Source organism: Mustela putorius, unplaced genomic scaffold (genome assembly GCF_011764305.1).
Source record: "Mustela putorius furo isolate JIRA1106 unplaced genomic scaffold, ASM1176430v1.1 tig00000407_pilon_pilon_pilon, whole genome shotgun sequence".
Taxonomy (NCBI): domain Eukaryota; kingdom Metazoa; phylum Chordata; class Mammalia; order Carnivora; family Mustelidae; genus Mustela; species Mustela putorius.
Window position 1 is genome coordinate 18,214,436 of NW_025421373.1, and position 19,109 is coordinate 18,233,544.

The 19,109-nt window shown below is 45.4% G+C and overlaps 1 protein-coding gene across 1 annotated transcript; it reads left to right on the top strand.

Moving 5' to 3' along the window:
* Nucleotides 1–1,545: 1,545 nt before the first annotated feature.
* ISL1 (ISL LIM homeobox 1) lies at nucleotides 1,546–13,039 on the top strand. Its single transcript, XM_004737906.3, has 6 exons — nucleotides 1,546–1,853; nucleotides 2,714–2,903; nucleotides 5,692–5,951; nucleotides 7,796–8,082; nucleotides 9,217–9,384; nucleotides 11,404–13,039. Exons 1-6 carry the CDS (start codon nucleotides 1,826–1,828, stop codon nucleotides 11,518–11,520), a joined length of 1,050 nt encoding a protein of 349 aa, XP_004737963.1. The 5' UTR covers nucleotides 1,546–1,825; the 3' UTR covers nucleotides 11,521–13,039.
* Nucleotides 13,040–19,109: the final 6,070 nt, after the last annotated feature.

A 19,109-nucleotide genomic window follows, 5' to 3' on the forward strand; every position in this document is an offset into this window, starting at 1 on the left:
AATCATCTTAGCTTTTTTTTTTTTGCGCTCTGGAAAAGCATATCCACGCAAACTCAGCCACTGCGGCTAGCTGAGAGCTCACCGGTCTTATCAAGGGTTAGATCTAGCGAAAAGTACAAAGAAAGGAGTTTCCTAACACAACTGGGATTTCTCGAGGCAGCAAGACACCGAAATTAAATCTTCTGCTGCTTGGGTTTGTGGACCTTTTAAGAGAAAACTGGCAGGCACTTTAGATAAAGATTAGCTATTTAGAAGCTTTGGGAGGGAGACGTGTGGGTGTTCTTCGTGGCCTTTCCTGTATCTGTTTTTGGGAGACTGTAAAAGGTGTCAGCAACATGTCAGAAATTATTGAAAAAGGTTAACCACGAGTTGGAGTCAAGGTTCTTCTCTCTCCAGGTTGTTTCCCGAGAGAAATGATCAGATAAACCACCCCGGTGAAGTGAAACAGGTATGTCACTGCCTTTCAGTATTAGATCCCTGCCTAAGTATTCCCTTAGACTAACACATTTTTTTTTTTTTAATCTCTAGAGACGTGGAGAGCTGTCCTTTTAATTGCCGAAACACAGCCAGCAATTGCACACGTTTGCTGAAAAACAAAGGACAGGAGACTAGCGTACAGAGGAACGGGACAGGATATACATAATCGCTTTACAAACTTTCCACTACCGCAAGAGATTTCAATCTTTGGCTTTGGGTTAGTGCGCTTCTAAATTCTAGGGCTGAACCGCAAAAGCAGACCTCAGGGACTGTTTAGGAGAGAGTGGTCCGCGGAGCCCACCTGGTTTTACCTGCGTGTTCCCAACCTGATTCTCCGCTAAGGCAAGAAGCGCTCTTTTCCTCCCACCCGACCCTTTTTGGAAAGGTGGTGGTAACGGGACAGTGGGGGTAGCAGTAGAGAACCATTCCTGCGGGTTTATTCATCCCAATCCCGCTTCTTCTTCCCCTAGGCAGCTCCCGGCGCGCCAGGCGCGGCCAGTTCGGGAACTCCCCCTCCCCGGCAGCCAAGCCCGGCCAGGCCGGGAGCTGAGCGCTAAAGCGCGAGACCAAACCGAGCCAAAAGGCCTGTCCTAAGTCGCCCCTTTTCCAAGAACCCTAGAAGGACCTCGTCATCAGGAAGACCTACCCACCAGCCACTCGCCACCGGCGGCAGAAAAGTGCCCCGCGCGCAGCACAGCCAGCCGGATTGCGGGGACCCCAGGAGCGCAGGGCGGAGGAGCAGCGCGACGGAAGGCGAGGGCGCAGACGGCACGGCCGGCCAGGAGCAAGGGAGGGGGCAGGAGGAGGAGAAGGGGAAGAAGAGGAAGGCCAAAAGCCAGAGCGGCCGGGCAGCCCGAGCTCCGGGGGAGAGCGGCCTCAGCCCGGAGCAAGTTGCCTCGGGAGCCCTAATCCTCTCCCGCGGGCTCGCCGAGCGGTCAGTGGCGCACGGCGGCGGCGAGGCTGAAATATGATAATCAGAACAGCTGCGCCGCGCGCCCCGCAGCCAATGGGCGCGGCGCTCGCCTGACGTCCCCGCGCGCTGCGTCAGACCAATGGCGATGGAGCTGAGTTGGAGCCGAGAAGTTTGAGTAAGAGATAAGGAAGAGAGGTGCCCGAGCCGCGCGGAGTCCGCCGCCGCCGCAGCGCCTCCGCTCTGCCAGCTCCGCCGGCTTAACTTGGACTCCCAGATCCGCGAGGGCGCGGCGCAGCCGGGCAGCGGCTCCCTCAGCCTTGGCAACCCCAGGGGCCACTATTCCCCACTTAGCCACAGCTCCAGCATCCTCTCTGTGGGCTGTTCACCAACTGTACAACCACCATTTCACTGTGGACATTACTCCCTCTTACAGATATGGGAGACATGGGAGATCCACCAAAAAGTAAGAGGCTCTTTTACCTTGTGGGGCTCGGTGTGCTGTTCTTGTGCGGGGGTCTCTCTCAGGCACGGGTGCCAAGGGCTCTTTAGAGTTGGAGTCCTTGCCTGGAGAGAGAGGAAAGGTGGCTTTTTCTTGGGGCCGCCACGCCTGCATGCTTGCTGTCGGTTCTGATCTTCGGGAAACTGGTCGTACCTGGTGTTTTGAGTTCGCCTGTGTGCCCTCCAAAACCATAGCCCTCTGGGGCTAAGACGGGATTTCCTCCTCGGGAATCTGGAGCTCTCCGAGAGGGTTATTCTGTTGCAAAGGTCCGCCTGTACATACAATGCCCGGAGATGTGAATTAGCATTAGACTTGCAAAAGAGAGCGAGTGACAACTGTATTGATGTCTGCTCTTACTAACAATATCCAGTCCTCTGTGCTATTTAAGAGCCTGCTTCATGGAAAATATAAGCGTTTGCTTAACGCTTCTAGTCAAAACCTTTTCTTTGACTTGACTTATCCCTAATCTTCCCCCAATGATTACGGCAAAGAGGGAGGTGGGAGGAAAAAGAAATACAAAATGAACGGGTTTGATTGCGTGCTAGGCTCACAAATGCAGACTATTCAAAAATGCGTTTTACATATATTCCACCTCCTTTTTAAAATGAGTCAAGGTTTTGATGGCACACTTCAATTACCATCCCAAAGTGCAATACTCTTAAAAAAAAAAAAGAAGAAGAAAAAGAAGAAAAAGAAAGAAAGAAAGAAAAAGAACGGGGGGGAAAAACTCCCAGAGTACGCCCTATAAGAGAACGACACTAAAAGTGTGTTTATCTCTGTAGGAAGTAAACGGTTAGTCAATCATGTATTTATTTTCATTTCAGAAAAACGTCTGATTTCCCTATGTGTTGGTTGCGGCAATCAAATTCACGATCAGTATATTCTGAGGGTTTCTCCGGATTTGGAATGGCATGCGGCATGTTTGAAATGTGCGGAGTGTAATCAGTATTTGGACGAGAGCTGTACGTGCTTTGTTAGAGATGGGAAAACCTACTGTAAAAGAGATTATATCAGGTACGCCATTTACATTGCTTCCTTAATTTTGTGAGATTTCCCTGTCTCTCTCTACTCTTAATATTAGATGGGGCTTTGTCTTTTTGCGAAGTATGCCTTAGTGGGGGTCTAGTGTGCAAAAGTTACCCTTTAAGTATGTTACATAAATTATTCTGTTTATCTCACTTTTTAGGGGGCATCCCCTCACAACCTCAGTAGTGGTTTTCGTAAATTGTGTGGTGTTGAAGCTTGTTTAATTGCTCTTGAAATTTGTGATGCTGAAATTATTTTCTTATTTCATCCTTCCTCTTCCAAAACAAGCAGAAATGAAAAGATGGATAACTTGGGCTTTCTAAACTTTCTTTTTTAAAGGTTGATTTTATTGTATCGAACAGTGTTTTTCTCTATTCATTTTTTTTATAGTTCAGTGTTTTATTAGTAATTTTACAAATTTTGTGGAGATGTCAGTGCAGTAGGCAAAATAAAAGTTTGACCTAAGGATGTTTAGAAGTGCACTTTGAAAGTGCAAATAGAAATATTGCCCCATGTATTTTTAGGGGAAGAGTCCTTTCTTGGAAAATTTCAAAACCAACCCAATATTCCCTGCAAAAAGACTGGAAATTTAATCTTTTTAAATATTAACCCTTTGGTGACATCTGACTATCTTTTCTTTCTTATCTTATCTGAGCTGATGAATTAGACAGAGCAGATCAAATTGCCCATCATCTGTCTACGAACAATTGGTATATTTAGATAATTGAACAGCTTCCTTTCTCACATTAAAATCTGGTAACTGATAAAATGAGCGAATTGCCCATACTGACAAGGCTAAAACCACATAGGGGACTTTCTGAGGTTTTTTTTGTTTTTTTTTTTCTTTCAGCTTATTTTGTGTCTAAACTTCATGCTTCACAAATCTCAAGTTTTCTCTGACCTGTGTATATACATGTGTCAGAAATTTCATTTTTTCTGCCTTAGGAAGCCAGTAGAATTCCTAAAGAAAATTTTATTGTTTTAATAACAAACAGAAGAGATAACACCTTCACTATTATATTAAATAGTGTCAAAATATTATGTATTTTTAACATTTCTTTAGTGGCTATTAACAAGTAATTAGCTTTTGTAAGTCATACGTTTTCTGGAGCTGCGAAGTGTAGTCAAGAGTTAAGAAGGTGGTCACAATTTTTACCTATTCAGTCCGGCACTTTTTCTTACGGTGAAATCATGAAATAGAGAGTATAATCTTGATAGGTAAAACTGAACAGTGTGTGTAAGGGTTTATTAATACTCCGTGGGGTGGGGGTGGGAAGGAGAGGAGAGTGGGAGGAAAGAGGGCATGTGGGGAACTGGAGGAAGGGGGAGGGATTTTCCAAATTGTTTGGTCACAGGCAAGGTAAAGTCCTCCTATGAAATGGAAGATCTCACAAAAAGTAGGCGGAGGGAGGAAAAACTTTTGAATCTACCTTCTAACCTCCGACAAATGAGCCGTTTTCATTGTTTACTTGGTGAGTGTGTGGACTCCGTATTCTGGAGAGGGACAGCTCACTTTGCACCTCTAGGACTATCTTTACTCCTGCGGAGATAGCGTTTTCCTCAATTGCATACGGACCTTCATGTAGCCAATTTCATGTACACATTTGTAGAAGGAGCCAATCGCTTTCACCTTTTATCCTTCTCTCTCTCTCTCTCTCTCTCAGTTTTGTGCTCATGTGTGTGTGTACGTGTGTGTGTTTGTGTGTCCCCCTTTGAACTCCTATAGTTGTAAAAGCAGAACAGAGACTGTATTTAGGTCTAAACGCCCTGCTTTCCTTGGGGGAGTGAGGTGCCCTCCTCCCATTTTTGTGTGGATCTTTTCCTCTGGTCCATTCTCTGTTTGTAGGAAAGCTCCCACTTCTGTTATTACTGATACATGGAGAGGGGGTCAGGGCAGTGCCACCTAGGTGGAACCTACAAGGATTGTCCCTTGGTAAGGAAAGGTCAGGAGTGAGGAGGTCCTTAGAAGTGGGTCTTTTCATTCTTCTGGCTGGTCATGGTTCTCAAGCACACTGAAATAGAGGTAGATGCTTGAACAGCTTGAAAAAAATTGAGGGAGCAGGGGCAGATTTTAAAGATGATAAAGGAAGAATGGAGAGGAAACTTTCTGTTAACACTGTTGCCCCAGAAAAAATCTGTAGTTGGGGGAAAGCTGCAACATGCTTATTGTGCAGAAGGGGATCTGGAAACCCTCGGAGGTTTCATTTTGTTACTCTGCTTGCGCATCTGTGTATATTTATAAATGAGTGAAGGGACAGTCTTCTCCCCTCACCTTTCTTTCTCTTGGAAGGACTTTTTTGGAGCAGTTTTAGAGACATTTCTTGCATCAGAAATTGGGGGATAAGAAGGCAAAAGTGTAGGGCCAATGACTACCAGAGTCCCCCCCTCACTCCTTTCTGCCAAGATCTGCAAGGGTAACCCCGGGATTGGGCTAGAACAGAGGTCCAGGTTTCCAGCACATCAAAGATTTTTACTTTGGGGGTGTTCTGAAGTAAGAGCTACAGTCGGTGACACAGAGGTTCATAGGAAAAAAAACCCCAAAAACAAAAAACAAAAATGGGAGAGGGTAAAAGAAAGGGAGGAGAAGAGAGAGAAACTTAATGATTCCTTTCCTCCCATTCCCAGCCGGTCGGCTAACGCTGACTTCAATGTCCCCGGGCAGCGTGGCCCTGGGTATTCAGCAATCTTGGGCCGGGGCAGCGCCGGCTTGAAGTGACCCCCTCTGACCTGACCCCCTCTCTGTGTTTTCCCCCGGTTCCTGCCCGGCGGCGCGCAGGTTGTACGGAATCAAATGCGCCAAGTGCAGCATCGGCTTCAGCAAGAATGACTTCGTGATGCGCGCCCGCTCCAAGGTGTACCACATCGAGTGTTTCCGCTGCGTGGCCTGCAGCCGCCAGCTCATCCCCGGGGACGAGTTCGCGCTTCGGGAGGACGGGCTCTTCTGCCGCGCGGACCACGACGTGGTGGAGAGGGCCAGCCTGGGGGCCGGAGACCCACTCAGCCCTCTGCACCCGGCGCGGCCGCTGCAAATGGCAGGTACTCCTTGCCTGGAGGGAGGCCAGTCCGGGGGAGGCTGGTGCTGGGCTAGGCCAGGGCGCACCCAGTGTGCCTGTCACCTCGGCCACCTCGGTAGCCAAAGGGCAGTCGCTGGGGCCTCGGCCAGCAGTTAAAAGAAGTGTTCTGGGAGCAGTTTACGCCATACTTTGCTCTTTTGTGCACGATTCCGTGCACTCCCTGTCTCCCCAGATCTCCTTCCCCGGCACATCTGCTCACCTGCATGTATAAATATGGGTACACATGAACGTACATCACTTGTGCATACACGTTTACACACATCCAAACACAACTTCCAGCTCACCTTGGCCTCCAAACTGGGACTTACTGAAAATGGGCTTCAGCTCCCGGCCAGGTATTCTTCCTGCCGCTGCCTAATTAAAGGGGTGGAGCTCTGGGCCCCCAGAGCTTCCTCCTTTAACCCCGTGAAGGAAGCTTAGGTGGTCCTAAGTCATTTAGCCTTTGAAATCCTCTTTCCTTGCAACTGCCCCGCACTCTAAAACATTTTTAAAGTTTATTTTTATCCTTTTGTGAAAGAATGGATGTGAACAGATACAGTCTTAATAACTGCCGGCCATTGCACAGAGCTGTAATTTAAAACTGTCAACAAGCTAATCTGCAGTAATTGCCTTTTAAAGGGAGCCTGCCTCTTTAAACCGTTCGTTCTATGTGATTTGGTGAGAATTTCATCTTCAGGCCTGTCGCTGTAACACTAAATGGACCTAGTAGGTTTTGACCTGACCCTAGGGGTCCTGGAAGGTGCAGGATTTGTACCATACGTTTCAGAGAGCCCTTTCCCCAAGAAGGAGAGTAGAAACAGGACAAGGCTGGCCAGGAAGAGGAGCTGCATGAGAAGGCAGACAATGTCTTCAAACCTTACTTCCCCTCAGGACTAGATCTACTCCTCAGGAATAGAGCTACCTGGTGCATTTTTGAAGTATTAATTTTTACTAAACACTGGTGGTGAGGAAACAGATCTGTCCACTCTACTTTTTCAGAGGCTGTAAGACTTCTGTTCTGGAGGATATATGGCTAGCTTGCACAGGGGCAAAGCCAAAGTGGCAATTTCTGTTCTGTGCAACCTGTGCTCTGCTTGTGGGGAAACACAGAAGAGGTGGAAATATTGGGAGGAAGTCAGGAGACAGAACACTTCCCAGCTATTATTTATCTAGAGATTAGGCAGCTCAACAGTTTTCAGTTGTTTTTTTGTTTGTTTTTTTTGTTTTTTTTTTGCATGGGATCAGCCCATCTCAGGAACAGCCAGGTAGATTTAGTAGTAAGAAAAATCAAGGACTGGGATTATGGCCAAATACTGAATTTCTTTAGCCCCTTGACACGATTGCCCTCTCTGGACTGAAGTTCAAGGCTTTCTGGCATAATTCTCTTTGACCTTTGCATTAAAGACCTCCTGGCTGGTATAGTGTCTCTGGCTGACATTGGGGTGTTCTCCATTTCCCCTTGTACTATCTGTGCCTGTTGTCCAAGAGTCTGGAGGTGGTGGGTACTCGTGTAACCTAGGCACAGTCTGGGTATGAGGACAGGCAAGGATGGAGGAGAAACGATGCTGAATGATGCTGCCCCTGAGACCTGAGACCTGAGCCCCTTTGCTAAGGCTTTGTTGATAAGAGCAGGGTTGGAGGCAGTGTTCTGGGCCTGAATTACTCAGCATTGGCCTCTCAGATTAGAGAGCCACGTATTATTCTCCCGTTTGCTTCCCTGGTCCCTACCTCTGCCATGAGACTGCAAAACACTGGCCATTGACCGGGAGCAGCACAGGAAGGCGAGAGATGCCCAGCCCCACACTCACCGCACCCCTTGCCTTGCAGCTGAGCCCATCTCCGCCCGGCAGCCAGCCCTGCGGCCCCACGTCCACAAACAGCCGGAGAAGACCACCCGCGTTCGGACTGTGCTGAACGAGAAGCAGCTCCACACCTTGCGGACCTGCTATGCCGCCAACCCCCGGCCAGACGCACTCATGAAGGAGCAACTGGTGGAGATGACGGGCCTCAGCCCCCGTGTGATCCGGGTCTGGTTTCAAAACAAGCGGTGCAAGGACAAGAAGCGGAGCATCATGATGAAGCAGCTCCAGCAGCAGCAGCCCAATGACAAAACTGTGAGTGGCCCTTGGGGGTGTGGGACCTGGGCAGGGAGCAGGGCTACGCTTAAGGTGCAAGGGGCTGCCCAGGTTGGCCTGCACGTGGGTTCCATCCTGCTCCAGGGCCAAAGCCGGCAGCCCCTTACTGTCTCTACCCATGCCCAAGGGAGAAGAAGCTGGCAAGGGCCCTTGCTGAGTCCTGAACCTCCACCCCCAGCCCACGTGGGTGGGCTTATGCCCTTCAGTCCTTGCTCCCACCCCACCCCGGGACCAGAATAAGTTCTGGTCCTGTTTTGCCAACATTCAGGTTGTCAGTTCCTCAAGCATCAGGGTGAGAGACTCCTCCTTGGCTCCCCATCTAATTCAGGGGTCGGTGGGTGGGTCACCCTGGCCATTGACCTCCCGGGTGTGTCCCCTGACTCTGGGCAAGGCCTGCCTCAGCACCTTCAGACAAGTGAGGTGCACCAAGGTGACCCATGACGACTCTGCTCTTGGTCAAGCCCAGGGCTCCATAGATCCATGGCAACACCCACTCCACAGGATTTCTGGTTGTGTTAAACTAAAGAGGTTCTTTTTTTTTTTTTTCTTTTTACCTCTTTAGCCCTATTTTTAAATGCCATAAAACCCCCGCTGTCATTCAACTTGGCAGGCCAGCCAAGCCTGGGCCGGGGCACTTTTCAAGTTGGTGAGTGTGTAATAGCACACAATAGAGGCCAGACCCAAATGCTTGGGGGTGGGGGTTGGCTCTGTGAAGAGAAGTGCCTGGAGAAAGTGTAGCTGAAACTGCCCAGAAAACCCACCGTGTTTAGAGGCTGCAGTTTTCCACCGCTGTAATGCCATAGTCTGTGAAGGCAGATGGGAGGAGCTGGGATGAGCTAGCTGTGATCGTAAACGGAAAGGAGAAAGTCACAATAGAATTTAGTTTAGTAGGGTCCGAGGAGATCGACTAGTCCCACCCACGGAAGCAGAAAAACCATATAATAAAACAAAACGAACTCCGGCTAATATCCATACATGCAGCAGATTAACTGAGTCAATAATGGCCACTATATAGATAAGATAATGCCAGGGCCTATTTGCTTAGCCTGTGCAGACAATCGAGGGCAGGAGTTCGATCATTAACATGTTGGGATTGGGGGGGCCTATTCACAGAATATCCAGGGGATGACAGGAACTCCCATGGTGGCTGCCAGTCCAGAGAGACACGATGGTGGCTTACAGGCAAACCCAGTGGAAGTGCAAAGTTACCAGCCGCCTTGGAAAGTACTGAGTGACTTCGCCTTGCAGAGTGACATAGATCAGCCTGCTTTTCAGCAACTGGTAAGTGTCAGCTCTCAGACTGAGGAGGGCTGAATCTCTAGCAAAAAGAAGATTCTGGCTTAACTGTCACACCATGAAAGATTCAAGGAGGAGAGGGTGCCTCCCTGGCTCCAGGGTTGGAGAGAGATGAAGGAGGTTTGGTGTAGATGAGGCAAGTGCTGAAGGGAAACGGACTTCTTGTGAGTCTTTTCTGTGAGTTCATAATTTGACCATTTGGTCTGCTTTGAGGGATAACCTCCAAGGTATCTAAGTACCTAAACATGCATGGAAGGGTGGAGGGGGTTGCAGAATCATACATCTTAGACTTTTAGAGCTTGAAAGGACTTTAGAGATCACCTTGTCATTTTGATCAGCAATGAGTGAATTTATTCCCTCTCAGCTCCTAGAGAATGGTGTATTTAAAGACCAAAATCAAGCTGTTCGTATTAATAACCGATGTTGTAAGACATAATCAGTGTTCTTATCAATGGGGAGCAGGCACCTGTCTGAGTGCAATTTTCACATGTATCAATAGAGACTTCAGTTATTTAAAGACATGATGGATACCTTTCATTATTATTATCCTTTTCTGGGACCAACTTCATCTACAACGTAGGCCTGCTTTAACATTTAAAGTGTTTGAGTTCAGATGTTATATGCAGTCACATACTGTGGTCCATGTCTGGCCAAAGGAACATGAGTTCTACCAATTGGAGAGCGCATGAAAACCGGTTTTAGCATTAATATATTTTGCAGACCCAGAGAAGAGAAAATTAACTCACCTTATGCCTGCAAAAGGCTTAAAGGTCAAGATAAATAAGATTATTAAATACAGGTACTTTGTGATATGGCATATATACACATATTTTTTTTTCTTAAGTGGTCAAAAGTCCTCTGAAATCTTGTTCTATAAAACTATAAGATCTGTTCTAAAAACGTGTTCCTTTCTTCTAAAATAAAACTTTAGTCAAGGTTAACTTTTTACCCTCACATTTACCCGGACAACATTTTATTTCTCTGTGGCAACAGTTAAATAACAGGCCAGAGGCAGTGGTTACAAGGACTTGGCCTGGGGTTTACATTTGTAAGTAGACCAGTCTAGAGGCTGGGCAAATTTGAGAAGTCCCTTGACCTCACCATGGGAAAATTTAACAGGATAAAAAAATTTCCTATTTCCTGGAAATAGGAAAAAGAACTTATTTTAAAGTGAGGTTAATCTTATGAGTTATTTGAGCAAAACCTGGATCATAGAAGGCAAGTAAGAGGAGGGCTCAGGGCAGCCAAGTGTCTGTACCTTCTAAAACTTTAGTGTTAGATGAGAGCAGTGGGAGGGAAGCCAAGGCAGGAGGGGGGTGTGGGGGCAGAGTGGAGAAGGAGGTTTCCAACAGCAACACAATACTTTCGGTTTAAAAGAAGGAGCCAGATATTTATAATGCGATGACGTTATAATATATGGGTCTCCTCTCGGAAGGAAGAGCCTGATTTAAAGAGAGAGAGAAAGAGAAAGACAGAGGAAGGCCAAAAGACAGCAGAACCAACAAACAACAAGGAAGAAAGCCCATGCTGTGAACCCTCTGAGGAGTTAATCATTGTTCTGTGGAGCCTTCTCTGAATCTCCTGTCACACGATCTGAGCGTGTGTTATGGATTTTCCAACTAGAGAAGAGAGGCTTTGATGCCTAGAGACTGAGAACTGGCCTGCTCCCAGGGCAGCATGTAGCCAGCAGGATAATTTTATTTCGAGCAGGCATGGTAGAGTTGCGATGCCATTTTACAGTGGGAAACACATTTGTTCTTAAATAATTTAATGCAACACAATGTTGGGAATTCAGTTTCAGATAAAACAGAGATCTCTTGAAAGATGGGAAAGCGAGAGGATTTCTTCTCAAGTTCTTTTCTTCAGTCACATGTAGATATCTTTATCTGTATATCCATCTACACATGCAAACCTCGCACATATGGATACTCATATGGCGTGTTTATAATCCTTTAAAGAATACGATCGCAGCCTCCTTTATTCATTTCTCCACCTTCTACACAGGTGAATTTTTCAGAAGGAGGACCGGGCTCTAACTCCACTGGCAGTGAAGTGGCGTCGATGTCCTCTCAGCTCCCAGATACACCTAACAGCATGGTAGCCAGTCCAATTGAGGCATGAGGAACATTCATTCCGATGTATTTTTTTTTCTCCCCCCCCCCCCCCGTCCCCGTTGGAGAAAGTGGGAAAGTATAATGTTGAACTCCGAAACAAAAGTATTTAATGACCCAGTCAATGAAAACTGAATCGAGAAATGAATGCTCCATGAAATGCACGAAGTCTGTTTTAATGACAAGGTGATATGGTAGCAACACTGTGAAGACAATCATGGGATTTTACTAGAATTAAACAACAAACAAAACCCAAACCCATCATACGCTATCCAATGACCTTAGGAGTACTGAAAAAAAAAAAAAAAAAGACGTTTTTAAAACGTAGAGGATTTATATTCAAGGATCTCAAAAAAAGCATTTTCATTTCACTGCACATCTAGAGAAAAGCAGAAATAGAGATTTTCTAGTCCATCCTATTCTGAATGGTGCTGTTTCTATATTGGTCATTGCCTTGCCAAACAGGAGCTCCAGCAAATGGGCAGGAAGAGAAACTGGCCTCCTTGGCTGAAAGAGTCCTTTCAGGAAGGTGGAGCTGCGTTGGTTTGTGATGTTTTTAGTTGACTTTAATGAGGGGTTAATTGAAATCCTGGGTCTCTTAGCATGTCCTATAGCTGGTTTCTTTTTTACTTTTGCACCTCCCCCTCCCCCTCCTCCTTTTTCCTCCTCCTCTTCTTCTTCTTCTTCTTCTTTTTTTTTTTTTTTTTTTTTTGAGATCCATCCTCTATCAAGAAGTCTGAAGCGACTTTAAAGGTTTTTGAATTCAAATTTAAAAACCAACGTATAAAGCATTGCAACAAGGTTACCTCTATTTTGCCACAAGCGTCTCGGGATTGTGTTTGACTTGTGTCTGTCCACGAACTTTTCCCCCAAAGATGTGTATAGTTATTGGTTAAAATGACTGTTTTCTCTCTCTGGAAATAAAGAGGAAAAAAAAAAGGAAACTTTTTTTTTTTGTTTGCTCTTGCATTGCAAAAATTATAAAGTAATTTATTATTTATTGTCAAAAGACTTGCCACTTTTCATGTCATTTGACATTATTTTTTGTTTGCTGAAGTAAAAAAAAAAAGATAAAGGTTATACCGTGGTCTTTGAATTATATGTCTAATTCTATGTGTTTTGTCTTTTTTCTTAACATATTATGTGAAATCAAAGCGCCATATGTAGAATTATATCTTCAGGACTATTTCACTAATAAACGTTTGGCATAGATAAATAAATGCAATGATCCAGGGTCATTTATACGTTTACAAGTAAGCCATTAAAATGTCTGGAACTAAGGACTGCACGTGAATGGGGTAAACTGACATACAGTAGGTGTGATATTTAATTGCAAATAGTTAAGGTCGAATTTGCCAGTTTGTATTTTAATAGTTGAATCAAAAGTGGATGGAACCCTTGAGTTCTCAGCAGTGATGTTACTGTTTTGTTTTGTTTTTAAAATAAGCTGCTATTCCCCGTTCTGCTCCCTACCTCTCCATCGTCCCCTCTCTTTTCTTGCCCTGTCCACCCACCCAAATAGGAAGAGGGTCCTGCTTAAAATAGGTTTTTATTTCGAGTCACTATTGTATTTTCTGGGAGTAAGTGCTTTATGCCCAAGTCTCCTGCTTAGGATTGTTGAAATGACCTATATTTCAAGTATAAGCTCTTGCTAAAAGAGAGCCTTTCTGCCTAGTCAGTGAGGTATGACCATTATTTACCAGTGGCTGCTGTCAGCCGATTGAGAAATGCTGCTTTATTTGCGCAGGAAGAGCAGGCCTAGAGGGGAGAGCGTGTTCTCAGCAATTCCCAGACCGGTCAGCGTGTGTCTTTTCTTGTCTCTCCCCCACCCCCTTCCCTCCCAGCTCCCTCCCCTTCCCTTTTTCTCCCCCAACTCTTAATTCCCCAAACCTTGGACGTATCTCGGGCTAGGGCTGAGGCGCGGGATGGGGCCGGGTGGAGTGCTCCGCTGGCCCCCTCCAGTGTTCGGACTAACGGGGACTTGCTTTCTAACACTCCCCCCTCGCACTCCCCGCCCCTGCATTTAGCAGTAGTTCCTGTGTGAGAGCTAGAACCCGGGGATAGATAAAGGGCCCTGCCCGGAATCAGGCTGCTTGGTGCTTCTTCGTTTGCGGGTGCAGACTGAAGATTTGAGGCTTCACACTGTCGCCTCCACTTTCTCCACCCCGGGATGACTCTTTGACTCTTTAGAAACTGGGTTCATTTGTACGCTCCAGTGTCAGGCCGGTTTACGTCTCTGACAGTTCTTAATGAATATGAGAGCTAAAGTACCTTAATCGTGTGTCCTGTGGCTCGTGCCCCTTCGGACCCCTGAGGGGGGGGTAGCGCGGAGGCCCGGCTGGAGACCGGGGGAGCCCCTCGGCTCCGGGCTCTTCAGTTGCTTTCACCCTCTCCAGACCTGCCGCAAGTCGGGAAACGAGCCTCAATTAGCCTTTTGTTTGGCATCGTTCTACATAACGGGTTAATTACAGGCTCTAACGTGGGGGCAGAGAGAAAACAAACTTTGCATTGAAAATGTTACAGTGCATTAGACATGCCCGTTGATTACTTTGATTGTTGTGTCTAATTCTTCACAGAGGGGTAATAATTTGGCCGGCGGTAATAATGGCTTGTGGTCTTCTGTTGAGAAAAACAGGAGTTATGTCTTATCTCACACAGATCTTCTGCTGGAAAGATCTCTCGCTTGCTCGCTCTCTCGCTCTATCTCTCTCCTCTCCCGTCTTCCATCTCTCTCTAATGTCTCCCATCGGACTTGGCTCTTTTACCTTTCTGTTCACTATTTCTATTTGCCTGCCTTTTCAGTTTTACTTTTTCTCCCCATCATACCTGGGGTGGCTAACTGATTAAGCGCAAAGATGGCAGGTCCAAGGCGAATATTGGTGTCTGCGAAGTTACTGATCGGATCGCCCAAGTCCTGGTTTGGAAAACATTAAATGCCCTTCCCCAGCCTCTGGTGGACTCTACAGACGTTAGATGGGAAAAATTTATTTAGGGTTTGAATGCAATGGAGGGACTTAGGTGAGGCACACATCTTTGTGATGCTTTCTCATCCTGACGTTTATTTCTAAGATTAGGGGGGTGGGGAGTGGGGAAGGAGGTGATGTTTTACATATATAGATGTCAGATTTTCTGAGGTCCACAGCTTGAATTTAAGTACAGTAATTTGGGAGGGGAGTGATGAACGATTTGGTTTCACTTGCTAGATTCAAGATATTTGTTGCCTGATGGCTGAGAATGGATTGATGGGTCGATAGCATTCCAGTTCTTGTATTATTCATATGAAAGGTGTGTTCCCCTCTAGACTCCTCAGCATGTGCTCTAAATTGTGTATCTGAAATGTCTCCTTGTTTGCAAACCATCTCTTGCACATACTCTCCTTTTCCCTGCACACCTCTGGAGACCTAGCTTTGAGCTGTGCTCTTCTAATGAAATTCCTCCTGTTTGCTATTATCTTTGATCCTCCCTCTCCTTATTACTCTGAATTCTTCCTTCTGGACATTATGACTCATTTCCTCCAGCTTCTGCAAGCTAAAACTTAATGCAACTAAAAACATCCAGGATGCTCTCCTTAAATCAGGGAATCCGTATCTATACTCAGGATCCTCCTCCCCCCCCCATTGTTTCAGAGCAATAACATCTTCTATTTCAGTCTATTCTCTCTCTTTCCTTTTCATTACATGGGCCTGGTTTTCCTTACCATTAAAAAATAGTCCTTTCTAAGTTAGAATCATATTTGAAGAGACTTTTTTCTTCGTTGAAATAACATTTCTGGTTATTTGACATACTTCGTGGGTGTGTGTACCCACTTACCAATTCACAACTTGATTTTTTTTTTAATTCAAGATTAAATGGATGACTTTGTAATGCTCTGCTACTATTCACCCTAATAAGCCTGTTAAACTCATTGCATTGACCTCTTTTTTGGTCTATCTCAGCCCTTTGACTACTAGCTAAAAGACAATGTGCTTTTTTAAGGTACCTAGAAGTACTTGGCATTTCTCTACCACCCTGAATCTTTAAGCCATAAGTTCGTTCGCATTGCAAATCCATGTGGATTTATTTAGCCTTTTCCATTTTCTTAAAAAAAAAAAAGAAGAAGAAGAAGAAGAAGGAAAATGTTAAAAACTCTGTTCAAACCGCCAGAAGAGCTAAATTTGGATAGAACTCAATCAGTTTGGGTTTTTAATCCCACCCCTAGTACTAGTAAACTAAGCAGAAAGTACTTATTTTCTTATTTGTCAAGTTTAGCCAATTTTTGTAGGGGAGATTTATAATCCAAATTATGCTTGAGTTGATTCATTAAGGGCTATTTACTTCCTTTCTGCTAATCAACAGTTAAAGATTAGTCACAACAAGGCAAGTCAAATTTTCTTTGGAAGTGCCTAGAGAAAAAGGCAAAGGATTTTTGTGTGTGTGTACCTTTATTTAAAAAGTGTTACTTTTTTTTAAAAGTGTTACTTTTAAAAATGGCCCCAAATCTTGAATTCTCGTTAACTATTTAAAATAAAAACAATTCACTTGTACAGTGTGGGTCAATGTTTTTAAACTAAAACGCAGGTAGTTAATTCAGGGCGCTGGCAGCGATGCTGTTTACTGATCTTTTCTGATTGTTGTTTTCTTGATAACTGAGCAAGCCACTGAATGGCTGTTTGAGCCCAGGCGCCACAAACATAAACTTCACAGCTTACAATGTCCCAAGTCGTGATGGAGGATCTCTCCACACCTCCCGGAGACTTCTGAAGTGTAGACAGAGAAGTTGGTTCACAGGGAGAGAAGGAGGGGGAGGGGCGGGAGGGACCACGGCTGAGTGTTTGCTGTGAGCATTGTTACCATCACATCCTTTAATTTTTATGGCGCTTAAGCTGTTAGCTCTGAGAAGCCAGTTTCTGTGCCTTCAAGAAGCCAGTCCCTCCCCAGAGCAGCACTAAAAACTACTTGACTCTTTTTATAAAAAAAAAAAAAAAAAAAAAAAAAAAAAATCAAATCTTTCTGCCTAATCATCCTTTGCAAAAGCGCTCGGCAATGATAATAAGCAAATCGTTCTAAAAAGGAAACCTTCTCTACCCCCACACCCCTCTAAAAGAGAAAGCCTAGATTTGGAGAAAAAGTTGTGGGATAAGATTGCTTTTCGCCAGGTGGGGGAAAGCCACTTTAAGACAGTCCTGTGGGAGATTGTACTTAGCCCTCTCCTTGTCTGGGGTCCTCTTTCCCTTCCACTGATTGAAGGTTCCTGTTTATTTCAGGGTGGTGTTATTTGTGGATTTGATTGAGATGGCTACTTATTGCTGCCAATCTTCCTTGTGGTTATTCCCTCCCGTGCGTTTCCCGCGGGTGGGTGGGCGCACCGAAGCGGGGACCGACACTGGTCTAACCAGCCCCGCGACTCCTGCAGGCAAGTCAGCCCTTGATCCCTTCAAGAAGGGACAATCGTGGTCCGGGAGAGGAAAAAAGGGTGTTGCTGGGCCCTTCTCTTTCAGGAGTTGATCAGGTTGGCAGATCTGGAGGGCTAATCCAAACAAGGCGCTTGACTTGTGAGGTCGCGAGTCTAGACAGAGCTGGTGGCTCGGCGGCTCCTTATCTTGCCCTGGAATCAGCCGAAGAGGCGCTCCCCCGGCCCAGTGCGCTCCGCTCACCCTTGCCGGAGCCAACGCTCAGCACAGACGGCACAACAAACACAGCACCTGAGGCTTTACAGCTCGCTTTATTGTTTAATGGGAATGCTGCAAAACAGTCATTTGTTTTCTTGGACCCGCGCCCCGGCCTCTTCGCGTTCTGGCCACCGACTCTGGGTGGGGGTGTTCACCAGCGCCCGGCAGTCAGGTCCCGCGCCGCGAGGGAGGGCGCTTTCCGCAACTCTGTCCTGTCTCCTTTCCTTCTACCCAGGCCCCCAGAGAGGGCCTCTGGTTGGGGGTTGGGGGGACGCTGATTCCCCTTTCTTTACTCTGAACCCCGGAGGCGGAGTGGGTGGAGGGACTGTGGAGAAAACCTAGGGCGAGGTGTCTTGGACTAATCCCGTATCTCTTCTTGCTGCCTGGAAATGACAGTTCTGCGCTATAACCATTTGTGGTTTGCGGGGTCAGTGAGCTCTGACTCAAGGGCGATCAATAAAAACATTTAGTTCAGTAATAAGCTGCTCCCCCCACCTCTCAATGTACCGAGAAAGATGCGTCACCATCTTGGACAGGGTGTCCCGGAGCGGCGGCGGCGGAGCGCCCTTCCTTTTCCCAAGAGCACAAAGAAGTGACGTGAGTCTCCAGTGTTTTCGTGACTGCTTCATTGGGCAAACCATGGGTCTTCCTTGATCCTCCAGCTGGCTTTTACCACGGAGAAGCTGGCACTGCCATCCACTTGGAGGCAAGGGAACCATTGGGACAGGGTTTGCTCGCAGTGCCCTTTTTTTAAGAAGGACAAATAGCCAAGCTTGGGGAATTTATAATCAAGAATTTGTGGCTCGCATTTCAGATTAATTGAGGTTAAATTGATTATAATTTTGGTCCATCCCTATGGGATTTTTCTCTTGTTTCAGAAAGGAGGGAGTTTCTAGTTAGATCTTGTTATTCACTGTTCTTGTAGTTTGCAAGCAACATTCTGTGTCTGTGTGTGTCACTGGCATGGAATAAATAATATTGCCTCTGTTTGAAAACTAACCATAGATGTGAGTGAGAGTGATTTGGTTATGTGCTTAATGTGGTGGTAATACAAACACCATCATCTCCCAACTTCGGAGGCACCACAAATCCATATCATGCTTTTCCCATTTTCCTTGTGTGTTAGATGAAAAAAGACAAAGCAAGACAAAACCCAAGTTTCATGAAATTGATGAATTTCAGTAAGGAGATGGAAAAAATAGTCTTTCTCCAGAAAATAATTCTTAACTGTACTTAGGCACTGACTTGTCTTGTTCTCATGGGTAAGGGTTGCTGTTTATTTTGACCTGTCACAAATACAATGTGTTGGTTGAAACTTGTTATACTTAGCAGGTATATGGAGATAATACTAGACAGGCCACTGAATATGATAAAGTAAAATACGGTGGGAATTAATTTGTAAGGGCTATGAACAATTTTACTTTTTCCTAGTAGCTTTTTAATTAATATTTCTTCAAAATGTTGTGTCTATTTGCTCATACATAGTCCTAAAATATCTAACAGTAAACTAGCTGTTCAGTGCACAGTAAAGATATGATTGGCAAAATGTTACTTATGCAGGTTCTATCCTGCAGTCATTTTGATAAGCTACCTATATTCTTAATTAGTTTTAAATAAGTCTTGTTTTCCTTCATTAAAAAATGGTCACAACTAGGCAAAAATACTTTTTGTCTTAAAAATTCAAGTATTACTTATTAGAACAAATATTAATTTGTTTTTTAGTATGTACAGGAGGTTTACTTTAAAAATAGCTTTAGCAAAGTGAAAAAGTGTATTTGATTTTGGGATAGTACTAGCAGGAAAACTGTCTCAGAAAAATCTGAGACAGATTCGTGAAAAAAAAGCATATATACTTTGAAACAGTGTATTTTAAGCAATAAAGGGAAGAATACTTATGGACCAAATAGTGAAAAATCTCACTTCAAACTCACAAAATATACCTGCTAGTTAT

Bases quoted from the DNA above. Each gene is read 5' to 3' on its own strand.
- ISL1 (XM_004737906.3), top strand. From the start codon at position 1,826: ATGGGAGACATGGGAGATCCACCAAAAA. The intron at 2,904-5,691 runs GTACGCCATTTA...GGCGGCGCGCAG, and splicing joins TGTAAAAGAGATTATATCAG to GTTGTACGGAATCAAATGCG. The intron at 5,952-7,795 runs GTACTCCTTGCC...CTTGCCTTGCAG, and splicing joins GCGGCCGCTGCAAATGGCAG to CTGAGCCCATCTCCGCCCGG.